The sequence below is a fragment of the Corella eumyota genome, chromosome 1, assembly GCF_963082875.1.
Source record: "Corella eumyota chromosome 1, kaCorEumy4.1, whole genome shotgun sequence".
Taxonomy (NCBI): Eukaryota; Metazoa; Chordata; class Ascidiacea; order Phlebobranchia; family Corellidae; genus Corella; species Corella eumyota.
The window spans coordinates 16,240,460-16,265,816 of NC_137490.1; the positions used below are offsets into that span (position 1 = coordinate 16,240,460).

At 34.4% G+C, this 25,357-nt stretch overlaps 1 protein-coding gene across 1 annotated transcript in view; it reads left to right on the forward strand.

Moving 5' to 3' along the window:
- The first annotated feature begins 951 nt into the window (after positions 1-951).
- Positions 952-25,357, forward strand: part of LOC145763916 (FRAS1-related extracellular matrix protein 2-like) — a 38,353-nt gene continuing 13,947 nt past the window's right edge. Inside the window, exons 1-22 of the mRNA XM_082575470.1 lie at positions 952-1,786; positions 1,909-2,349; positions 2,993-3,186; positions 4,803-4,893; positions 5,029-5,295; positions 5,385-5,558; positions 5,709-5,853; positions 6,393-6,568; positions 6,660-6,870; positions 7,013-7,254; positions 7,351-8,008; positions 9,108-9,274; positions 9,352-9,612; positions 11,509-11,680; positions 13,617-13,784; positions 14,259-14,399; positions 14,571-14,777; positions 14,955-15,458; positions 16,964-17,053; positions 24,289-24,435; positions 24,677-24,795; positions 25,027-25,138. Of these exons, the coding sequence (XP_082431596.1) occupies positions 1,022-1,786; positions 1,909-2,349; positions 2,993-3,186; positions 4,803-4,893; positions 5,029-5,295; positions 5,385-5,558; positions 5,709-5,853; positions 6,393-6,568; positions 6,660-6,870; positions 7,013-7,254; positions 7,351-8,008; positions 9,108-9,274; positions 9,352-9,612; positions 11,509-11,680; positions 13,617-13,784; positions 14,259-14,399; positions 14,571-14,777; positions 14,955-15,458; positions 16,964-17,053; positions 24,289-24,435; positions 24,677-24,795; positions 25,027-25,138 (5,452 nt within the window). The 5' untranslated portion in view covers positions 952-1,021. The remainder of the gene's footprint in view (positions 1,787-1,908; positions 2,350-2,992; positions 3,187-4,802; positions 4,894-5,028; positions 5,296-5,384; positions 5,559-5,708; positions 5,854-6,392; positions 6,569-6,659; positions 6,871-7,012; positions 7,255-7,350; positions 8,009-9,107; positions 9,275-9,351; positions 9,613-11,508; positions 11,681-13,616; positions 13,785-14,258; positions 14,400-14,570; positions 14,778-14,954; positions 15,459-16,963; positions 17,054-24,288; positions 24,436-24,676; positions 24,796-25,026; positions 25,139-25,357) is intronic.

Here is a 25,357-nt window from a genome sequence, read left to right on the forward strand (position 1 = left end):
ATTTACTTATTGCCGGGGAAATTTATCTTTGTTTTGCTAAAGATAATAGCTTAAGACAGACAAATACATTTAAACATTTGCAAAATAATTTTTAGTATGGTTTAGTATTGCATGTAGTATGTAAAAATTAAAGCTTAAATTTGTCTAAGGCTTAGGTTGGGATGGTTATATAAAAGGTTTTAAATTACAAAATTTTACATATTGATTACAATGATAAAAGGCCCATTATTGTAATTTGTTTGTTAACCTACTTTCTGACTAGTTTCTGTCCAGTGTAAATAGCATTTGTGCGCCCAAAATGTCAATTAGAGCCTGCCTATCTCAGTTTAAATCTCTAAAATTTTCTTCGCTAACAAAATAAGCCTTAAATTTGTCATAGCTTTAGGTTTGTTAGTTCGAATTTTTTCCGACCCAATTTGAATATCGCCTGAAATGAACAACGTGATATTATGTTATGATTTATTGACTTTTATTTGCGAAATATAAAGTGGTCACGGCGTATTAATTCTGTAGAGCGGTCGAGTTCTCAATGCTGTGAAAAATATGTATTAAACAAAACATACTTAAAGCTACTTGGTATGGCTCATTGCTGTTACAAAGTATAGCACTTACTGTTATCTAATCATATAGCTACAAAGGTATTCATTTTCCTTAAACAGGAACTGCTACATAAATTACATTTTTATGAGCATTAAAGAATGTACGCTTAGGTTAACAAGTAAAGGGTAACTACTTAAATTTTGCCTGTGCGGTTCGGGTGATATTTAAATTAGCCCGCAGTAATTTCTCATTAGAAATTAGGATAGGTAATATTTATAGCTAACGTGTATCTATTAGCTTTGGAATTTGTGACTTGTTTACTCGTGGGTTGTTAAATTTGTGAAGTGTATTAAAATATCATTTCAAAATTTTTGAAACCAATTTGATTTTTGTTTAGGTTAGGGAGTCTTTTTCTAGATATCAGAATCCCTTTTAAAATTGGTTACCATCTGGTATCTTGTTAACCCCGCTACACTTCAATATGCAAGCCAAAAAGACGTCGGCAATGAAATGGCTTTTGGCGGCCGTGATTTGCCTGATTTCCCGCAAACAAACATTTGCCCAGCACCCTCCGAATTTGAATCCGCCCCCGGATATAATACGCGAGTTGAGCGTAATACATGTTCCATACGGACGATCGGTGTATCTTAACCCTGAAACTGATCTTAATATTCACGTGAATGAAGGCGACCACTGTTACGTAAAAGTTTTGCCTGATGCCTTAAGCCAAATGCCGGGCTTTTTATCCCCCGACCGGTTTCCATGCGACTTTGGGTTCGACGAGGTCAAGTACTCTCACTTGGGAGCCCGAAGTCCGAGCGAGGACAACATTAGATTACAAATTCGTTATGACACGCCAACTGACACTTACATCATTCCCTTCACCTTAACAGTAGATGTGCTTTTTATCCAACGCACTGTCATCACCAAATCTTTGTTTTTGACCGTCAACGAGCTTCTAGGACAATCTGAACCGATAGATCGTGAAATATTGGACTTCACATACAATGAAGACACGGAGACCTGCGAGGTTGCTACTTTGACTGGCAACGCCGACTTGCCGCATTACGGAAGACTAATTGGTGACGTGTCAGAAGGAAGCATGGTGCCGTGCAATGTATTTTTGGAGTCCGGTGTAAGGTATGAGCACACAGCTACAACGAGGTCTCCAAATCGGGACCAAATCCCGATGGTCGTCGTTTTGCTTGATAGAGAAGGAAATGTGATCAAACAAGAATATTTCCAGGTATATATGTTGTCAGAAAAGGATATTTAAATGACCATTATGTAATATTTAAAAATAGGCTTTCCATTTTTAATATTATCAACCTTTGTATTTTTTACTAGAAGTTTTTTTTTGATTGACAGGTTACCGTAAAAATTCTCAACGGAATAGAAAACACAGCTCCGAAAGTCGATTTTGCCTCCGTTTTAATGATGGAGGTGAATCAGTTTGTGTTGACAGCGTTTACAAGCGAGATGTTGCGCGCCACTGACGTCGAATCGAATCCAAACGAGCTCATTTTTAACATCACGTCCCCCCTGAGGTACCAGGAGGGCGAGATCGTCAGCACCGACAACCGGAATCAACCAATCACGTCCTTCCTACAGAGTGACGTCAACGAATTTAAAATTGCCTACAAGCCACCCAGCGTCGATTCGGAAATTCAAAGAATATTCGAGATTGAAATGCAGATTGTGGACACAGACGGAATGGTTTCCGACCCTTTTACTTTTATCATCATCGTTCAACCAATGAACACTATGGCACCAGTGGCGACCCGGAATACGGGACAATTATTATATCAGGTAAAAACTGAAAAAACCTTCGTAAAAATTTTAATTATTTAAGTTTTTCTATGGCAAACTGGAAGTGGAAAACATTCAATTTATATTTTGTAGCCTAATTTGACCATATCTGTATATTAAATCGCTATTTAAGAACGGTGTTCACATAGCATTGACATTACTATTAGGTAACCTTAAATGTTTGCAGAGCCTTAATGGGCCTGGGACCCGCAGGCTACAAAAGATGGCAGAAATCTGTTTATGTTAGTTTTACTTACAACCTATATATTTAAATTGACAGTATACCATGAAATCTATAATTACCGACAAACATAAATGACGTATTTAGGGATTATATTTTGTTGTATTATGATGCATCTAGCTTACATTTAGACCTGATTAAACACTTTTTTATTTGGTTTTATTTAAATGGAAAAAAATGAAAATAGACCTTTTTAAATATTATAAAACTTCTATCAATTTTCTCTTTAATTTATTTACTAAACAAAACCTGTAATTCAAAATCGACAAGAGTCTAGCCGTGAATTAATAACAAAATGGATTTTATATCTTTTATATAGATTTAAAAAAATCTTCAAGTTTTCCAAACCTATTTTCAATTTTTTTTTTTCATTTTTTAATATTTAATTTGTATATTTTACAGGGCCAATCTCGAGCGCTCTCTAGTGCTCAAAACCTAGAAATCTCGGACGAAGACAATTTGGAAGACGTTAAAATTTATGTTCTAAAAGGACCAAGGCACGGGAGGCTCGATCTGGGGTCGAAAAAGTTTTTTACTCCCGCAGATTTGGACGCGGGATCCGTGGTGTATTTCCATGATGGCTCTAATACTTACAGGTTCTTTTTTATAAATTTCATACAAATTTAAATTTAAAATAAAACATTTAGAGTAGTGTAGAACATCTTTGTTGCTTCTAATTTAGTAAAAAGAAATAAACACTTTGTCATTTAAGTAAATATTATTTTTGGAACAGGCTCGCGCAGTAAAAACATTTTTTTTCGATTTTCACAAAAATGAGGTCTTTTGATCTTTTAATCTCGCTTGTCCCGTTTTTTATGTAAACGGACACCACGAAGGCATTAGTGCATGGATTTAGCTAGTTTCAGTTAACATTACTCATTCAAAACACGACTGACCATGTTAGGTATGTGTTCGATTGTAAAATAGGTTTAGGTTTTGTTAAATTTGTCCCTTTTCCTATAGTACAGTCAGTTCTATATGTACTACGGCGATTTTAATTGAATTATATTCAAACTGTTAGGGGATTTTTGTGAATTTTGACCGATTAAATTACGGGTATTGTTTAATTTTTAACAATACCAACAACTATGTGAATACTTGAAAGTTTTCATAGATTTAAGCAATGTGTCTATTGTGTTTGTGTGTGGTATGAAATAAGATATAATCACTCTTAAATAATTTATGTTTTCACATAAGTATGTGGCGCTTTCATCCCTTCAAATGCTACACATTTGTTACCTTATATAATTCGAAAATTATTGTTGTACAAATACTTATCAAAAAAAGATTAGACTCACCACATATGACATTAAACAGTTGCTGACGTCGAATGACATTATGTGACTGGCTAGGTATTTCAATAAAGTGCCATTGTCGGCTTGATTATCGTTTAAATATTTTTGGTTATTCGTTCGGTGATACTTAAAACGGATTAAGCTCTTGAACAAAGCGCTAAAAAGCAACACGGAAAATGAACTCAAAATACTCGGGTAAACCCTTATGTCCGAATCAAATTACAGTTAACGTAAATGAAGGTGGCATATACAGGTTCGTTACTTTAATTGTATTAAATTTAGATCCTTTTAAGGCGTTCCATCTCACTTTTATACAAGCTTAAATTAACTTCAATTAACCAGAATTGAATGTCAGGTAATTAGAGCCGCGTACATTCGACACTTGCCAAAGATTTCACTTTGAATAAATTGTTTGTTGTGACGCGGGTACTTGACTTTGCCTACGTCGCGTCACGTGACTTTGTGTGGGATCGCGCGGGTTTGAAACCCAAGATCTAAATTTGCTTCTACGTGACGTTTCAAACATTTTAAACTTCTCGATTTTTGTAAATTTTTGCTAACGGTAAACCATGCGTGATCAAAGTGAGCTGGATTGTCTGTTATGGATACTTTTCTCAGGCATTTACTTGGTTTTAAATGTCAGGTTTGCAAACCACTTGCAATCAATATCTACATAAGTAAGGCGACAATAAGGCGACAGATTATTAGACTAAGAAAATTAACTTTGTGGGAAAAACTTAGAATGCTTGAAAAATCTTGCATAAATATGCAAAAAAATCTACAAATTCTTTTAAAATATCGTAATTTAATGTATTAAAAATTATATTTTAAAGTAATAATGGTACAGCTAAACGTGTTATTATTTATGCTGAATTACTCTTAATTTGTTTTAAATATAAATATTTTTTTTGTTGCAGTGACAACGTAATTTTCCGCATGACCGACGGGAAACACGACGTCGAATTTTTGTTCCCGATCACCATTGCTTCACTGGACAACACGCCACCGGTAAATAACTTGACCAGTTAAAATCTTGCTGTGTCATTGAAATAACTGCGTTTCTTTGCAATTTTTAAAGTCTTATTCAAAGTTTTTTTTACTTTAAGTTAATTTAAAAATATTAAATGGAATTTAATCTTTTAGAATGTCGACACTAACACTGGACTTATAGTAAGCAAAGGAGAAACTGATTTAGTTAGCTCCTGGGTATTAAACGCGGCCGACGTGGATTCTGATGCCGAAGATATTTACTTTGTCCTCCAAGAACCTTTTTCGATCCATGGCGAGTTTTTATTGGTCGAAGAAGATCCGCCCACCGGACCGGACGCTGATGATTGGTTGTTAACGGACAGGGGTGATTACGAAAAAGTTGTAAGGGAATGGACACAGATGGATATCTTAGACATGAAGGTGTGTTTTTTATTGAGTTTTAAAAAGCATTTTACTTTGTCTTATTTATAAATTAAGATTTTAACCTAAACGTGTCCTATGTGCCACAGTTGTACTACCGCCACACTGGAGATCACTCTACTAAAGTTGTTATGGACGTTCATCCGTTTATCGTTCAAGACAGCAACGATCCACCAAATCAATCAGGAGCTTACGAATTCGTTGTAAAAGTGTTACCGGTGGATGATATTGCACCAGAACTGTACCCAGGAACAACATTACAGGTAGGATCAAAGATTTTATCAAGGCACTGAAATTGACCCCAGTTTAAATTTAACGCGGTTTTAAAAATTGTAAGTCAACCTTTCAATTTAACAAATTTTACTTTAACAAATTTTTGCCTACCTATATTTAACGACGTTTGTTATATACAGATGCACGTTAAAGAATTCGAACTGACTCCGTTCAACAAGAAACTCTTGCGTTACACTGACCAAGACACTGTGGATAAGCATCTCTTGTACACACTCACCGGACCCATTGTCGAGCTAAGTCCGGTAACACCTCTCACAAACACAGGTAAATATTGAGTTTGAATCATGTTTGCTTAACGTTTAGGTGGACTGATAAGTCACGCAAGATTCTATCTCCATAGTAGGTTAGCTAGCTTACTGTCCAGTATGTTTGCATTGGTATACACTTCACCGTTTTTTAACTAGACCCGGATAGCTGATAACGCTGTTGGTCCAGAAACAACATGCCATAAAAATCTTATATAATTAGTTTGTTAACGACTTGTTACGTTGTGGAAGTTTGCTTAATTCGGAATTCCAAATTTTGTTACAAGCTATGGGAAAAAATGTTTTTTAACAAAGTGTAGAAGATTTATTTTATAAAAAGAAAATAGCTAGGTTCAACGGAGCAATTTTTATTGTTGTTTAGTATGAACAATGTAAACCACATCCACAACTACCTATTTAACTTTATATATTGCTACCAATTTGCCTTGACTATATTATAAAACGTTTTTATAATATAAGAAAACGTAAGTTTTGGGTATTTCTGTTAGCAAAATGCTTATAATTTAAAGTAATTTATTCTTTACCTATTTTTCACAGGTAAGCTGGTTTTAACCGAAGATCCCGAAACGGAAGTGACGTCATTTACCCAAGCCCAGATTAACCATCACAAGGTGGCGTACCAACCACCCAACACCGAGTTAGGAATTATTGCAAGGGCAATGAAATTTAGTTTTAATGTCGCCGACCAAGCTGGAAATATCTTGCCAGACCAGGTACAGTACTTAAAATAAATAAAACTTTCATATAATTTAAGTGTAAATATTTTTTTATTGGAGTACACAAAAATATACTTTTATATTCAAGGAATTTACAATTTTTCTTCGCCCCGTTGACAACAAACCGCCCCGCATAGTTAACACTGGATTTACAGTCGACGAACGAGGCAGGACTATTATTACACCTGATATATTGGATGCTACAGACGAGGATACTGACGAAAATATTCTGTCTTTTGTTTTGTCATCTTTGCCACAATATGGAGCCCTGAAATACGATAATTCAGTCATGAATTTGGGTAAGATTCAACTTTCTTTAAATGTTTATTCACAACAATTTTTTAGGTAATATATAACAAGGTTAGTTAACTAACCTTTTTGATGTTGATTGGTGTTCAAATTTTAATTGAATAAAATTTACTTTTTATGTTTAATTTAAAGGTGGTGCATTCACTCGCATGGATATACTTGGTAATCATATTGTATACCAACATGATGGGAGCGAATCAAGATCTGATTCGTTTGGATTATTGGTCTCTGATGGAATGCACGAAATTCCTATTGTTGTTCAAGTCACAATCAATCCCATTGATGACGAACAACCATTATTAGCCTCAGCTGATGGGACTCTTCAGTTCAGTATCGAGGTCCCGGAAAGGGGGCGAGTTAATATCACCGAAAAGGTAGGTTATGACGTCAGAATTGATTTGGGAAGTGTTTTATAAATAATATTTTTTCAAAATAATATTTTTTATAACATTTAATTAATTTTCTAATAGGTTTTGTCAGCCACGGACAAGGACAGCAACGATTTGATGTTGACCTTTTTGGTGACTCAACCTGCAGGAAAAGGTCAGATCTTAGTCAACGGCCAAGCTGCGACGAGTTTCACGCAGAAAGACATCCGCGATCACGTGGTACAATACGAACACGTGGACGGCGAAATCGGAAACGAAGCCGACAATGACTCGTTCAAGTTAACTTTGTCGGATATGTCACACGAGTGGCGAGTCGGGGGAAACACCGTCGACGAGGTTGACGTCACTGTCGATATTTTACCTGTGGACAGCGAGGCGCCGCTAGTGGTGGTCGGTGATATTTTGCATGTCGAAGAAGGCGGAAAGGCGATGATCGAACCAATCAACTTAAACGCGCATGACGCGGACACGAACGACGATGACGTATTATGTGTTGTGACGACACAAGCTAGCGAGGGGTTCATCGAGAACGACTCCCCAGCTCCGGGGTCCGAAAAATCGCGAGCGGGGACCCCGATCAGTTCGTTCACAATCGGGGACATCAGAGCTGGAAATATCTTCTACGTTCAAAGTGTCCACGAGGGAAGCGAACCCACCGAGGATAGATTTTCTTTTATCTGTCAAGATGGAACTCCGAATCTTTCGCAAACTAATTTCTTTGTTGTGGCAATTGATTCAGGTTAGTAATTTTTTTAATTTTAAGAACAAAAATTGCGTAAGTAAAGTAATTAATTGCGGAAAACTTTTTTGTATATCGAGTTTTCTTTGACAAACTATAGATATACAAGTTGGTTGGGTTTTCTTTAATTTACGCTCCAAGTGTTCTCAAGTTTTTTGATTTAAAAAGTAAAGGCTAATCTTTTTATTGTTGTAACATTGGTTGTACAGCAAATATCATTTTACTTAAACATAGCTCCAAGTAGTACTTGATTTATTTGACATTTAAAATCTCTTCGGCTTAAATACGTGTAACGTTATTGGTTACAGGTATAATGTGTATTTAAGGATTAACTCTGAAGGGTTGTGTAATAACATGTAGAATATAAAAACTGTTTTGACATTTACTAAATGACTTGATTTTTATGAATGACAAAATGTGTATGTGTGGTTTTACGACCTCGATCCGTTCTGTAAATAAGATTTACGTAATCTCGACTGCTTTAAAGCGATCCATTTTAAAACCCGAAGTTTAGCCCAAAATTGACATTATTATTTTCTGTCGATCAAATAAATTAGTTTTTAAAGCGTTCTTGAAATTACTGTGAAAAAAACGATTTGTTTTTTCTTGCCTACCGCACTGGTCTCATTATTTTGCAACAGATACTTTTCTAAAGTTTGCACACCGCTTTAAAATCAACACCTGATAAACATATTTAATGTGTTTCGTGTTGAGATAATGAGGCTTTGACTTCGACTAACCGACAACAATACCTTTGAAATATTCCTAAAACAAATATTGGTTTTATGTTCGAACAGTTCTTGCCACTTATATTAATGTTGTTTGTGGATTTTATTATGAACAATAGATAATAGTCTCTTTGATTCAAGTTAAATAGAAACATAACACAATTAGTGTACTTACTATTTTAATAATTTTTTAATATTTAACATACTGTATTTATTTACATTTTTGCTATATACAATAAATAAAAAACAATTGGTGAAGTTAAATTGTATATTAGTAAAAAAAATGCGAGTAAAAATATTTTAAACAAATTTTCTAAAAATTTTTTATTTTTTATTTTTTTTTTTATTTTTCAAAAACATTTTTTTTACAGTAAACGACGAGACTCCGAGATTATACAACACCGAGTTTGTGGTGGAAGAGGGAGGAATTCTGACGATCGATCTACCGAAGTTAAACGCGGAAGATGACGACGTTCCGGAGGACCAACTTATCTTTACGATTTTAGAGAAGCCCCAGAACGGGGTTTTTGTCAGATCGGTAAATTTTTTAACAATTTAAAAAAATTATTTATAAATTTTAATTTTTTTTGTAAAATATTGTTTATGACGTCACAGAACGGTGGAGAGCCGATCGAGGTCGACAGTTTTTCGCTCCGTGACGTTGCCACCGGAAGTGACATCGAGTATCGTCATGACGACACGGAAACCACCGAAGACAAGTTCGAGATCCAGGTTAGCGACGGCGAGCACGTGACGTCACGGGTAATCCCCATCACAGTGATCCCGGTCGACGACGAAACGCCGAGGATGACGATAAATAATGGAATTGATGTGGAGATCGAAGAAACAAAAGTAATTGGAGCTAACGCACTGAAGGTAGGTTATAAAAAATATTTATGCTTAAAACTAACTTGTTATATATATTTTTTTTTATTTATTTTTTTTTCCATATCACCTTAAGGTGATAGGTTTTAAATTTTTATTGGGTAGGGGTGTGCTGTTGTGACGTGTTTGAGCTATCCGTAAACGCCGGGCTCAAGGGCCAATAGTGTGGCAATGGTGCGGTTCGAACACGAAACCTTTCGGCTCGTAATCCGCTGCCATGACCACACTACCGGACTTGTTATAATATTTTTTTACATAATTTAAAATTTTTTGCTGGGCCCAGTTTATTATTTTGTTGACTAAACTTTAGTTATCTTTTAACATTCGATTGAACATGCGATTTGTGATTTTTTTCTGTTCGTGTAACGTTCTTAAGGTATTTATTGATATAACCTTGCGTTTACGTTGAGATTATGTATGATATACAGCTACAAATTGTTCTTAAATGTATGTTTATTTATGAGGGATTAAGGTTTCGTATTTTGACGATACGTTGTTGGTAAATTAACTTAGCAGAGGGTTTTAGGGATTAAAACTTAAGTAGGGGTGTAAATTGTGATAATAGCTGTATATGTTATATCATCGTGGCTTTGTTAACAAAATTTAAGGGTATGCTATTGTGTAAATCCGCGGTTTTCAAAATAATATCTTAATCAACCTAAATCCAGTTTATTTTCTTATATACCAAACTGTTAGTTTTACAATTTAAATAACTAATAACCCTTTAAACTTCTGATGACCAAATCCTAATTACAAATTTAAACTGTTAGTGGCAATTAAAAACGTTTAACGACGTTAAGTAAAACTGGCAGTAAGTACAAACAAACGTAACAATACATGCATTGTTAGGCTACAAACAATCACCCTTTGTGACCTAACCGCAGTTCTCGCTTAGTTTCAACTTAGTACAAGTGAAAATCTATGTGGTTTTCTAATCTACAGGTTTTAATCATAGATTAATAGTAGCGCCACGATTATACGAATGCCTCTAGTTGAACTAATATGCCTTCAGATTAAGACTCAAAATACGGTTACATACCGATACAATTAATCATATTTATAAGGCTTATACATTAATGATATTGAAACGTTTATGTTGTTGATTGAATCTTATATTAGGCACTGTTGGTAGATAGTATATGTTGAATGTTTTTTTCGAGTTGTTTTTGGGCCGAATTACCGAAGCATTACATGTTTGTGCAAATTAAGACGAAACCAAGCGTAAGTAATTGCTCACGTGACTTTCCACGTGAGTAGAAAGCAAATAATCAATTAAGTTAAATTGCGATTTTATCAAAGTGTAAACCACGCGTACATTAAAAAATAACTCTTAATTTTAAAACTATATTAAGTAAGCGCAAGCGGTTAAAAAAGACTTAAGTTCGTTAAATTCTTGAATAAAGTTGTATAAACGTTAACGTTATGACAGGCAGCCCGCTCTTTTCGTTTGATTGACAGCTGACGAGTCGCTGTGCACTATTGATACGCGATCCATAATTATATGTCGCCCCCGCTAATTTTACGCCCCACTGACGGCGGATTAATAGCAGAGGCGGTGGCGGAAATAGTGTGTCGGAATTTTCAGTATTCATCCGCGAGATGTAAGATTCGATTTTTTTTGTTACTATTAACAAAACTTTAACTAATCATATTTATTGGGGAAAGTCCCAATTTTAATATTCTTTTCTGACGACGCTACGCTGTTTTGTTGTTAGAAAACCACAATGGTCACGTGACTAAACATAACATAGCGTGCGGAATAGACATAGGTATTCCAACTGTTTTTCGTAGTTATGTCAACAAAATAGTTTAACTGTACCAGTAAAAAAAAATTCTTTTATGTTAATGTTCAATATACTCTTAATCACTGACGAATTTTGTTGCCAGGCAACTGACCTTGACTCTGAAGACAAATATCTCACATACGTCATCACCTTCCCATCGCAACATGGGCAGCTTAATTTCACCGATGTCAATGGCAGGATTCGAACCCTGGGCGTCGGAGACAATTTTACGCAATCCGACGTGGACGATGGCAGGATCAGCTATACTCACACTGGTTCGTACATTTGAGGATAATTAATAAAATGTAGATTTAAAAGTTAATTTTGGGTATTAGTATTTTAAATATAGTTTAAAAGTTTTCTTTAATTTTTACGGCCACACCCTTTAAATTCCCTGTGGGCGTTCAATTTCAAAAGCGTGTAACACAGTGGCGTGCTGTATGGTATATAAATATTGGTTTATAACTCAACATTGTGCTTTGAATAGATGCGCCCAATTTAGGCACACGTATTGGCATTGTGTTTAATTCCTAATTTATCGCCATTGAGATAAGGTGTAGCGACATGTGTAAATGGTATCTAGGGATAGCGTCATATTATTCCTAAACACACCCATATCTTAAATACCTTATAGTAGTTCTCAGACTGACACTCTTTTTGTGTAGTTTGGAGATTTTTATAGTAAATACAATGTTATAGATTTTTGTTTGTTTAATTCAGCTTTTAGATTTAATGTAAAAGCTGAATTACCATGAGTGTTGTGGTTTTTAATCGTTGGATTTTAAGGAATACGGTTTTTAATTTTGACCTGATATACATACCCATCCCATATTCTACACTTGTTACAATAAAATAGATGTCGTACCTTGTAAAAAGTGACAAAAATCTACTAAAATACAAAATAAGGAAACCTGTTGTGCATTACCACAACACGTGCATTACCACAAATCACATTTTCCCGGAATGTCTTAACGATGAAAACATGCTGTCATCCGTAAAACTTGGCATTTTCACTTGTTTGATTATGACATAACATTATCGCCTGCAAACCACAAAATCGTAACAAATCGGCGAGCCTCTGCCTGTGTAAACTAAGCACAACTTTCAACGACTTAAGGCTTTGAAAATTCGTGGTTGGTGTTTGTATACAACACTTCTAGTGGAACACAATACCCTGTGATCACTCAACGTAACTCTTTGACAGCAAATCGCGTTTGAAATACGTTGCGGTCGCGCATAAAGGTTTGAAATCGGTTTTTAAGTGTACGAACTCAGATGACGCGTTTCGACTCGGCCTGTAATCACGTGGTTAAGGGTATGGGCTTGTATATTTGCTCAAAAATTGTTTTTACTGCATGTTTGAGCCCTATATCTTGCGTGTGGTTGTCATTTTTCAACGCCAAAACACATTTCCAAGAAAATTAGGCAATTTTCAAGGCGTGCCGAAAATTCCATAAAAATCCAAGTGATTACCTTCGGCTTTTACACACTTCTGAGCACATAAACCGACTTGAAACCACGTCTCGACTCTAATTATTTATCGAATTTCTTCAGCTGTCGGCACGCGACGTCACGTGATTTCAAAAGTCACGTGACCACAACAAACGTTCAAGTGAGGGTGTAAACATTCCCATGTGCCAAGCGCTAATTGTGTATTCGGTATTTTTAGAAAGGGTTTATCCGTTTTAAATTAAGGTTCCAACGCAATGCAACTGAGTTAATTAGAACTCCTTTTTTTGATGTCATTTTAACGCATCTACTTTTAATAGATAAATAAAATTATTTAAATAAGGAAAAAAACTTCGATTGTAATCTTTTAATAACATGTCTTTTTAAGTGCTTTTAATGACTTATATCATTTTAAGTTTTTCCGTTTATAACGTGAAAATAAATATATTTAGCTATCTGCTTCTAAAAATAAAGCATCGTTTTGTAAATTTTTAACTCTATGACTCATACAGTTAAACACACGTTTATTTTAAGTGCTGAAAATTTGTGTTTAAAATTGTGTAAGTTATATTATAACTTCCTAAAAACACGTGATATTTAATATTTTAGTCCACTTGCTCGTAATTTGATCACAAAATGGTCCTAGTTGACGCAATTTTAAATTTAAAATCTTTGCAAAGGAATTCGCAGGTTTTTAAAAACATTCTCCTGAAAAATATCAAAATTTCAATTTTTTTATTAAAATTTTTTTTTTCTTATTAGGACAAGAAGGAGTGCGTGATCTCATCAAGTTTGACGTCACCGATGGCTTTAATCCACTCATAGACCGGTACTTCTACGTTAACGTTGCTTATATGGATATGCTATTCCCTGACGTCATCAACAAAGGAGTAACCTTGAAAGAAGGAGGGAGGGTCACTTTAACTACTTGTAAGTTGGACTTTTTTGCGACATTTTTCCATAAATTTTAAACCCAGTTTTCTACAAATTCTAAAACCCAATTTACAAAGAAACCCAGAAGGTTTAAACATATGTTTGTCTTTCTTTAACTACCGTGTAAACAACATGCTTGTTTAGACAGATTTGGTTGCCATCGGGCAGTCTTTTATGTCAAAACAGGTGTTTTAAGTTATATATATTTTACGAGCCAAACTGGTACGCTCCTGTGTAAGTTAGATGATCTAGATTATTTAGTAGGTCGATAAACTTCTTTGATCCAATATTTTTATGTCATTTTTTACTAACTTTTTAACTATAAGATCTACTGAAAACATATTGACATTGTTAGGATTTTTTGACTAAGTAATTAAACTTTTTAGTTTGTATAACATGATTAAGATTTTAAAATCTGTTTTTTCTGTTAAAAATAAGCATTATGTTTGATTTTTTGAATTTATTTTGCAGCTATTTTAAGCACAGCCGACCTTAACAGTGCGGACGAGAGATTGGTTTTTACAATAGCACAAGAACCAAGCAGAGGTCACTTGGAATTAACTGACAGACCAGGAGTTCCAATTTCAACTTTTACACAACTTGATTTAGCAGGTAAAAGTATTAAAACATGGGTCACTTGTTTAAAAATGGTTTAATTTTGAATGAAATGGGATAATTTGTGTTCAAAGCTGATTTATTGTTACTTTATTGCTTTAAATAACTATTTTAATAATATTTAAATACTTTTTTATAAATTTCTAACTACCCCCTCCCATTTTTCAGGAAACAAGGTCCAATATGTTCATACAGAAGAAGACGAAATAAAAATGGATAGTTTTGAATTTGAGGTCACCGATGGTTTAAACCCGGTTTACAGAACATTTCGAATCTCCATCGCTGATGTGGACAACAAGAAACCTATAGTGACCATCAGTCCGGTCACTGTTAAAGAAGGAGGCTCAAAGTTGATTACACCGTTTGAGCTAAAAGGTAATCTTAAAATATGATTAAAAAAATTCTGTTATTTTTTGTATTTTGTATTATAAACGGTATGAATTTTCTGCTAAGCCAATACAAATGCTACTCTATGCTAAGATTGTAAAATCGACCTTTTTACATCGAGGATAAATAAAAAAAATTTAATACAAACACTGATATTGTTTTTAGTTGAAGATTACGACACCTTGGACAATCTCCTATCCGTACACATCACACAAATACCAGTCCACGGAAAAATCCTCAAAGACGAGGATCAAGTTGTCCGCGATTTTACAGTGGAAGACCTTAACGAAAACCGGATCAGTTATAAGCACGACGGATCGGAAACGGTTGCAGATTCATTCTCCTTCGTAGTCACGGATGGTACCCACGACGATTTCTATGTTTTTCCTAACACTGTCCACACAACGGAAGAGCCACAGCGTCTTGATATTGTTATCGCGTCCGTGGATAACGGAGTGCCACAGATGTTGTTGAATCGCGGTGCTCCTACTGTTTCCGAGCTTCCAAGCGGAGACAAGGGATTCCGCATAACGAAAAAGATCCTGCGCGCAGATGACCGAGATTCTAACGTCAGCGCTTTGACCTACGTCATCACAAAACCGGCTCAATATGGAAAAATAGTAAATATCTTGAACGAAGAAGACGAACCATTAACCAATTTCACTCAAGGTAATTGCTGGTTTTCTTATGGTTTTTATAATTTTAAGATTTTAGTAATTTTTGGAATAATTAAACTAAAGGGGTAAAGAGAAATACTTCGCTCTACTCAAACTATTAATATAATTAGTATTAGCTTACTGTAGACAAAAATATTTCACTTCCGCCGAAGATCACACAAACGATAAATTTAAACCTGAATTTTGTAAAACGATCCTTATTAGGAATTTCGAAATTATCAATAATTCGTTACAAGTACACACATTTGTTGCCAGGTTATATATAAGTCGTTATCAAAAACGTTATGTATCTTAGTAACGGCTAAATTAAACCCTATAAATTAAAGTACACGCTTTGTTTAATTGTAAACTGTTTAATATATCTGAAGTATCCAAATTATGCTGGCACAAAATTCCAAATTATGCTGGCACAAAATTTTACAAGTATTTGCTTTGATAGGACAGTGAAGGTCCAGCATTTTTGTTTAAACTGCGACGTGCGTACACATTCTGTTATGATTGCGTGTTTTGGTCAATATTGGACGTATGTGATTACCGTATTGAACACTACTTTACGTATTTGTTGATATAAAAGCAATTTATCATTTGCTAAAGCAGGGTCCAACGTTTAAGTCACGCAAGGGCGTTTACTCGGTGTTACTGGAAAACTGTTCTTTTAAACTACATTTAAAGCGGTAGCTGGTATTTTTAACGTGGGCAAATAGGTAAGGGTCGTACGCTGGTTAGGCTAATTTAAAATACGCCTATGGACCTTAAATTGCATTCGAAAATTAAAAAAATATTTTCCAAAAAATAAATTTTAATAAAACTAATCCCACTTTTTGCCACTCCAATTTAATCAAGTATTACTTACATTAACCCGCTAATTATGGTAGCTCTGCTGTCGTAATTTCATCAAAAAAAAACGACAAAGGGATTAAGATCTATATTGTTGTGGTATTAACCTTGTCACTTAGAGTCTACTTTGTGCTTTGATTGAGTTCTACTTGAGCCGCCTCTTTCATAAGTATGTATTGATGCACTTACTCTATATAACTACTGATAACCCTTACTCGATTTTTCCGCCCTAAGTCTTTTAAGTGCACAAACACACACATCAAAGCAAGTTTATAACCCACTGTCGACCGTTTGTGTATTGGTATTACGCGTTTGGTAGGCAGAGGGTTAATTATCCAACCTCATTTAAGATGCACTTGAGAATTTCATATAAAGTGGATATTCTTATTGATTTTGTGCACTAACTGTAGACGCGATGCTTATTTTAGAAGCTGCTAAGACAATGATAAATTAGAAAACTACCTGATACTTGCTTGTAAGCGAACACGAACGTAAACATTTGACGTAATACGTGGGTTTTCAAAATTGGGTCCAATGTCTTAAAAAGACGAATAACATATTTTGTTTCGGTGCCTTAATGTTAAAATATTAAAATTTTGTCATTAGGTGGTGAACCGCTGATTTCTTCGGTTTAATAAACTTTGTTTTTGTTTGTTTTAGGTGACATTGATTCGATGGGAATTTATTACATATTGAACCCTAATACGAACGCTACTAGTGACGTGTTCACCTTCACAGTCCGAGATGCCGGTAAGCCTAATTTTAAATTTATTTCAGACTGTCAAAAATGAATTTTTTTGCGATAAAGTGCAAAAATATAGGTGTGCTGATTGACCCAAACTTGCAATAAGTCTAATTAAGTATAATTAATCTAATAACCAATATAAAGGGGGCCTTTGTTGTAAAACATGTACAACCCAAACTATACATCACATTTAGTCGGGGTTGTTTAACGAGTTGTTGAATTTGCTTGCATTTTTAGCTCGTAATTAAGTTATAACTATGGTGTGAGGTGACTGATAAGGCTTGCAATGACTTTGTGGTGCAATAGAGCATACAACCGGCCACCTTGTCACGTGACACGGCTGGCCGAACACCTAGGGATTAATCATACAAGTACTTGGGTTATGTGTTGTTTTAAAACGTAAAATTAGTCGAGTAGTTTAAAATTTTGGGATGCGTGCGCGCGTTTTTTGGTTTCTATGTATTGGGAACTATTGTTATATCTCAAAAGCAAGATAGCTGTGTTTTGATAGCCTAAAAGTGATTTACAATCAAAAACGCAATGCCTCCATTGTTTAAGAATGACCATTTCGATGACTTTCAATTGTCGGAATTTCTTCGCGTGCTTCGTGTTGAAACAACGAGGTTAAATACCAGGCGTTAACAGACAGGGTACTTGATGATATTTGTGGCAAAAGTTAGGCCTTGGGTAGCCACGCGTCGATCACTTTGTTAAACATGGGCGCCTTGACATGACGTAAAGGCCCTTGGAACTGTCACTGTTATCTTTCAGCCCTTGTGTCGACGCAAGATCACATTCACGTCATGTCTAATAAGAAGAATATTAATGTGCTCAAGACCAAATTTGCGCCATGGGATTGGGTTTCTCCGCTATTAGGTTTCAAAACTGGGTATTGCCTTTCTAACCACTACATATCACTTTTTATGCAATGGATCGACCTGACTCTTGATGGATCGACCTGAAATTAGCCTGGTTTTGTTTTGTATACACAACATAAGACTTACAAGGCCAATTTTGTTCCGTATAAGTACATTGGCAAGCTACCAAGCGTATGTTTCTGGCTTTTGAACAAATCCCTTAATTGCTTAATTCATTTGCGAATTCTTTAAACTGAAAGATTTTCGTTACGGGAACAGTTTGCTGTAATCGCTAAAACAAACATACAGGCTGGCGCCCGTCGCACAATATTAAACCCAGCCCAGCTTCTGACAAAACTTACAAACTTTTGACTCATCTCACAGATATCTGAAGAGAAATGACGTCACATGTTACGTGCCTCATCGTTAAAATGCTTGTAAACACGAAAATTCCTAAAAAAAATGCTTTTTGGTCGGGTTTCAAAGGCAGTAAGCAAGCATGTTTGTTTTTAAAGCCAAAGTGGTCAACCTAAATCTCAGATAAATTATATTCGATTTTATTCGCGGGTATTAAACTGATCTGATCTATTTATACACTATTAAACCATGTCAATTCACGCATAGTTAACATCTTTATACCAGGCTTATGCGGTATGTTAATCGGTATGTCCAGTGCCACTGCATCAAACGTATTTTAAGGTAAGGGTTCAAAATTAAAGTACAATATCTTCTACGTAGATGGCTCATATAATTTCATGCTGTGATCGATAATAGTTCTTTATCGTTTAAAGTCGTAAATTTACACATAACTTGAAGTGTGAACTCTGCGTTATGCCGCGGATTATATTTTGCATCTCGAGTTTCCTCCTTCGAAGATCAATAAATTTCACTTCTACCGTAAACAACAGGTGCCGACCGTAATCCCGCGAAAGCCCGGCATAGGTCGCTGCAAATTTGACACTTTGAAATTTTGTGTCGTCTCTTTTTCACGCGTCTGATAACGTTTCCTTTTGTTGTGATTTTGCTACTTTAAACGCATACACGCTTCCCTGTGAAAGTCCTAGCGACGTACTGCAAACAAATATGTTATGGCAACACGTTTAAGCCACCAACGTTGTGTTGATATTCTTGGAAGATGCTTTCTTTGATGGGGCTACTTGAACGATATACAAAAAGTTATTTTTGTAGGGATGTGTAGGTTATTGTATGGTTGCATGCAACAGTTATGGCGATGATGCCAGCTATTTCAGACCGCAAATCATTCGCAACCAAAATCTTTGGAATTTTTAAAATTAGATCGAAATTTTGGCACGCAATTTTTTACATCAAATTCCGTGTGGGCTTGGAGAATAATTACAGGGTTTTGATAATGTGGCATTTAAAAATATTTATGGTCACGTGATGTTTTCCTTTTTAATTTTTTTATTAAACTTTTTTTTTGAAGTTTGCGTTCAGTCACATTTAAAAACCTGACGTCTGCGGTAGCGTTACTTTTCATTGTCACAAATTAAACGCTAGTTATTATATAAACACTTCGGTTAACAGATGTTTAGAACCATAATATTTAAAGTTTGTCGTAGTTACCAAGACTTATTACAAAAAATAAAGTTTTTTTTAAAGTAATTAGCCTTGATGCATAACGCTTTAACTTTTCCCATAACAAAATTTTATTTCGCGTAATAAAATTTCATTTAAATCGCGTGCAATCGTCTCTATTGGTAAATGAATATTATGACAATAGTTTAGATTATTGTTTGTATTGGAATGGTAATTTCTAGAACTGCAACTATTTTTAACCTTGCCGGTTTTTTTGCGGTAATTAAAAACAACAATAGTCTATTAAAATACACATTTAACTTTAAAATTTTCTTAATATATTTTTGTGATAATGGATTCTATTTTTATCTTTTTTAATGTTTTAATATTTACACTGTGTTAACCACATAAAGCAAATGAGTTTAAAATGCAAGAGAGTGACGTTTTTTTCTCGTATTTTAAGCAATATTGTATGGAAAACTTACTCTGTATCGACCTTCAGCGGCTATATAAATATTAAAATCTTTATGCAGCTCTGCTTTTTATTTGTAAGGCAATATTACGATTTCAAAAAAAAAATTAGATTTAATATTTTTTAAAAATGTTTTTTTTTTTTTCCTTTTAAATTGCGTGATTCATTTATTACTAATACCCTTAACAATTAAATAAAGTGGTCTGTAGTGGACAATGACGTGCGTTTGGTCGATAATGGACACCAACCAATACGCGCCAAATCCCATCGAGTTATTAAAAATAACATCTATCGGGGAATGCCCAAACTTTACGACAACATTTTTTTTCATCGGTATTTCAAAGAAAAGAGTGCGCAAATTTGCACGACTTATTTAGAGGTGGTTTCGGTTGAAGGGATTGGGGTAAACAACCAACTAACACGCGTGCACGATTTTTTTAAGTAATTTCGCGAAATCGGGATTTAAAATTCGATTTTATTTTTTTTAATAACCAATTAAAAATTATCTTATTACAACAAGCAAAAATCATGTTTTAATTGTTATAAACATTTTACGCTAGGTTTGCGTTTTGGTTATAAAATATTTTATTATAAACATTTCTATTGAAATTTTTAATTCGTTTTTAAGATAACTACATTTAAAAATTACTTTGATGGATTTTATTTTTACAATTAAGAATTACGTGGATACTTAATTTTATAAGGACAAACAAAATTAAGGGGAGATTAAGCGAATAAAATCCCCACTTTAAAACTGACCGGAACCCTAGTCTAACCTGTGACCGGGTCACTTCTTATTGTTGTAAACACACAAGCATTTAAGTCCACTTTATATTGAACAATGTGTTAACAAATGACCACTTCGATTTATGTGGATTTCAAAAAAAGGTTTACCATTTTTTGTATTTAAGTATTCATTGCAATTTTAAGGTTAAAAAATTTATGTTTTTTTAAGTAAAATTGTTTTGAAATCATGCGTTTTGATAAAGTTATTTCTTAATTGACGACCTTTTGCTCTATGCGCGAATCAGTGCTGTTATTTCGATGTTATTACAGCTTATTTACCAGCACAATTTGTTACCCTTATACATTGAAAGTCACTTAAATTCAAATCAAAGCTCGCCCACTTAAATTCGCCGCACGACCTTGGAATAATAAGTCGGTTATTTTCACTACTTTTTAACTGTGTAATCGTACAACCTGCGACACTTATCGGACAATAATTTGCCGTAACCCTTAATTTTGTGATCAAATTTCGAACTTAGTTTAAATTAAAATTTGTACTTCGCCTTTGGGGGGGATATAACTGTTTATAAAGTTAAAACAGGAATGTAAATAACATATTTGTAACTTAATTGCCAAAATCTGTGTTTTTGATTTGGTTTTTGTTAGTTGTCTAAACATTCTTGAGGATCCTTAATTAAGGTTCGCGCGCCTTTAATAGGCATTACATTCAAAACACAATATAATACTAGCAGGTTAGAAAAAAAAGTTCAAAAACGGAAAAACCGGTTGTACAAATTTTTTAAACAAATTTTTTTCAGCCATAAAAATTAAACCACCTTTTGTCTGTTAAAATTAAAAATATATATTACAGCTCCACCCTTTTTTATTGGATAATTCAATAACAACAATATTTACATGTCTAGTAATAACTTATTACAAAAAAAATTTAATTATTAAAGTTGGTTTCCACTTGACGGTAAATACCTTGCTCATTTTCGACAAAAATTTGATTTTTTGTATTTGACTTTGCCTTGTATTTCTTCTTATAGAATAATTATTAAATTAGGGATTGGTGTATGCTATGTTATACTGTATGGTCTATATCTATATACTTTAAACTCCTAAAACGATGCTATTTTTAGCTTTGAAATTTCGCACCCAAACCGCAAGATACTAAATTAAAACCCAGTAGAACTTAAAGTCAGTAGTTATTGGGATTAAGGTTCGTTATCTCTTGATGTGGGCTGTTTGAATTGGATTATAGTTGTGATGTAATGCTCTTCCTCACGTGGCCGTTATTAGCTTTTTAGACCTTACATATATTTAAAAAATTTTATACATTTCGATATTTAAGTATTTTTAAAGATAAGCCTCGAACTTTCTTTGAGGTGGCCCCAAAGCCTTAAACGATAAGGTTTCATGCTTGCCATATGCTGTCATTCGATATCTCGATTTTTTTGGACAAGTTTAGTTTACTTTATCGCGACCAGATTTGTCGCACGTCCGAATTGATTCCTTAATTAACTTTCTATCTCGGGAAATTTAACTGTTAAGGCATATTCGTGACGTCACTTAATCCCTCACGTGATAAGAAGGTCACGTGACTACTCGGACAGGCGACATAGCGGGTGACGCGCGTCAATCTGTAAAAAAGGCAAGGACAAGATCGCTTTAATTTGGGGATTAACATGCCATGCTTGCTTCAAAACTCCAGACTGTTTAACTTGATGGTGAAATATGCCTTTTAACTTAGCATTCGTGTCCACAATCAGACGCTGTTTCCGTCTTTTAAACTGAAATGTCTGTTTTAATGTTGACATGTATAAAAGTCACGTGGCCTAGCTTGGAAATTTTGTATAAAAATTTGGGCGGGGTTTTCAAATTTTTAGGTTTTTCGTTTATCCTCGTTTTCAGGCCACCCTGCAATAAACCATTTCCGGCTCGTAATTGCGTTCCAGACATTTTATTTTTGAGCACCATTGTCGTTCTCACACTTACCAACATACTCGTATGTATTTGAGTGCTAAGTACACTGACTCATAACCAAGTTTGCTGGTTCAACAACAACTGCAATTCAAGAGGAAAAGTTCGGTTGGAAAACATGTCTTGTTGATAGACCTCGTGCTTATTTTTAAATGTTATATTTTAATGCAACAATGAAATATAAATAGATGGCGTGTGAACATCGGCGAATGACACTTATGTATATTTGCTTAGCTTTTTCGCCGTCGGAGGTTGTTTAGGTGACGCAGCGATACAACTGAACTGAACCAGTGTGATCGTCCTTTCACTTTCCCCGACCCACGTCGATTGCTGTCTTGTTTAAAACACAGGTGCTACGCGAACTACAACGAGCTTGAAATAGCTTGCGTGCTCGGCCCGAGTTTGCGTTAAGCCCGGTTTGAAATGAATAGCTCGAGTTTACTTAACACTTGGACAACTACAGGCGTACTTGTGTTGCAACTGGTGTGGTTTATACGAAGAAGAGTTCTGACGACTTTGCGTTTGTCTGTGTTGTGTTCTAGCGCCGCTTTTTTGTCAATGTTTATGCAAAAACAGGAAATTAAAAGGTTGAAACTGTTTGCCAAGGTCTTGTCTGCCTTGTAAACGTCGTCCGAAGAAATGATGGATTAATCCGCGGATTAACTTTGCTTTTAGCTTCTCGGTACGCGTGTTTGATAAAAGGTGGTGAATGTTTGACAATGGCAAAACATATCTTGTTTTAATAACATTCGTCGTGAATTTTGCCTGCTAAAAAGATCGATCGGGTTCGAATTTTTGTGGCATTTTCATAAACATTTGATATGCTCTTTTAAGTACTACTTTAATGTTAAGAGCTCATTTAAACATTTTTTGACCCGACTATCTCAATCAAAACAACCTAAAATCGATGATTTAAAATATTTGTACCTCGATTAGTACCAAAATTAGATTTTTTTGACGTTGGCGCTTTCCGAAGCTATGACAAGGGCACTTGATCGATCACGCGGCCGGAATTTGAGAGCAATTCGCCCGCAAAACGACATCAAAGTACCCGATGTTTTGCCCGATTTTAAGTGTGATAAAGTTAGCACAAAAACGACACATTTTTCTTTGTCTGTCTACGTAATTGAATGGACATTGCCTTTAAAGTCCAGTAAAACTGGCCATTGTAACAACATGTCCAGTCATGTAAATTATAGGCTGGACTTCCATACTTGCATTATCAAAGTTAAACACTTACCTAAAATCACAATCTCTCCAAGTTGGCAGTGGTCAGTACTTTTACTCCTTGATCCTTGTGTTTTTTACGTGATCAGTCATACATATGCCTCATTAAAGAGGGCCATCCATCCAATATTAATGACTTTTCGTCATTCGAAAGTTATTTTTAAAAGCAATTTTTCAATTTTTAGAAAGCGAAAGTTTTGTATTAAATTGGTTTGAAGTATTTGCTTAGGTAAAAAAATAGATTAAATATAACTGGCTATTACTCTATTGCTTTTAAGATATTGTATTTTTGTGGTTTGCACCTTAACAAAAAAATTCTGATTCAAACACAAAATAGTGCGCTGAAAACTTTTTAATACTTTTTGTAAATCATTGCTTTTGGTTAAGAAAAAAATGTGTTTAATTTTTTAGCAATTTAATTAAAAAACTTAATTTTTAGGAAATAACGAACTGACTGGGCAGAAGTTTCGCCTGAATTGGGCTTTCATATCGCTTGAGAACGCCACCTACCGGGTCGGCGAAGATGAGAAATATATTGAAGTTACTCTAAAGCGAAGAGGTTATCTGGGAGAAACTTCTTTTATATGTAAGTTAATTTATTAAACTGATATTCAGAAGTTTGTAAAAACATTGCGATGCTTAAATTAAATATTTATAAAAGATGACGTAATTTAAAAACGAATTTTATTTTAATCTGTCAGTACCCGTCCATCAAAATAAATTAGGCCACTTGAAAACAAACCCACTTTTTTACAACATGTATTACTCGCTTATACGAGACCACATTTTATGAGATTCTGACTCAAAATTTATTTAACTTTTTTTAGCGATTTCGACAAAGGACGGCACTGCGAAGAGCGGGGAGGATTTCAAAGGCCGACAATTCAGTCAAGTTCAGTTTAACCCTGGCCAAACAACGGGAACTTGGAAAGTGAAGATATTGCAAGTAAGATGATGTAATTGTTGTCTGATTTATGATGTGGTGAAGTAATAAATGACGAAAAGTCTTTATATAGAAACTCGGTAATAGATCTATTTTTAACTCTTACTGGGCCTAATACACAAGTTAAACCGACAGATATTAATTTAAATTATATCGTTTTATCAATAATATTTGAAATTACAATAATAATAAGAAAATAGCAGTAGTTTTTATTAATAATTAAACATTTTTTAGGATGGTGATTATGAAGAATCTGAAAACTTTCTTATTCAATTATCCGAACCAGTTATGGCAATTATGGAAGAACCAAATAATGCGACAATTACTATAACTGATGCAGAAGATGGTAACTAACCAACCATTAACTAAAAATATAAATTTTGTTGTCAAAACATGTAGAATTTCATCAAGAAAACAAAACTATGTTGTATTGTCAAGTTATACTTAAATTTAAAATTTAGATTGTATTAAAATGTCTTAAAATACAAATTAGAATCGAGTGGTTGCAATTTTTATAATTTCTTATAGACATATTTTTCTTTTTACTTTTTTCTATTTTTAATTT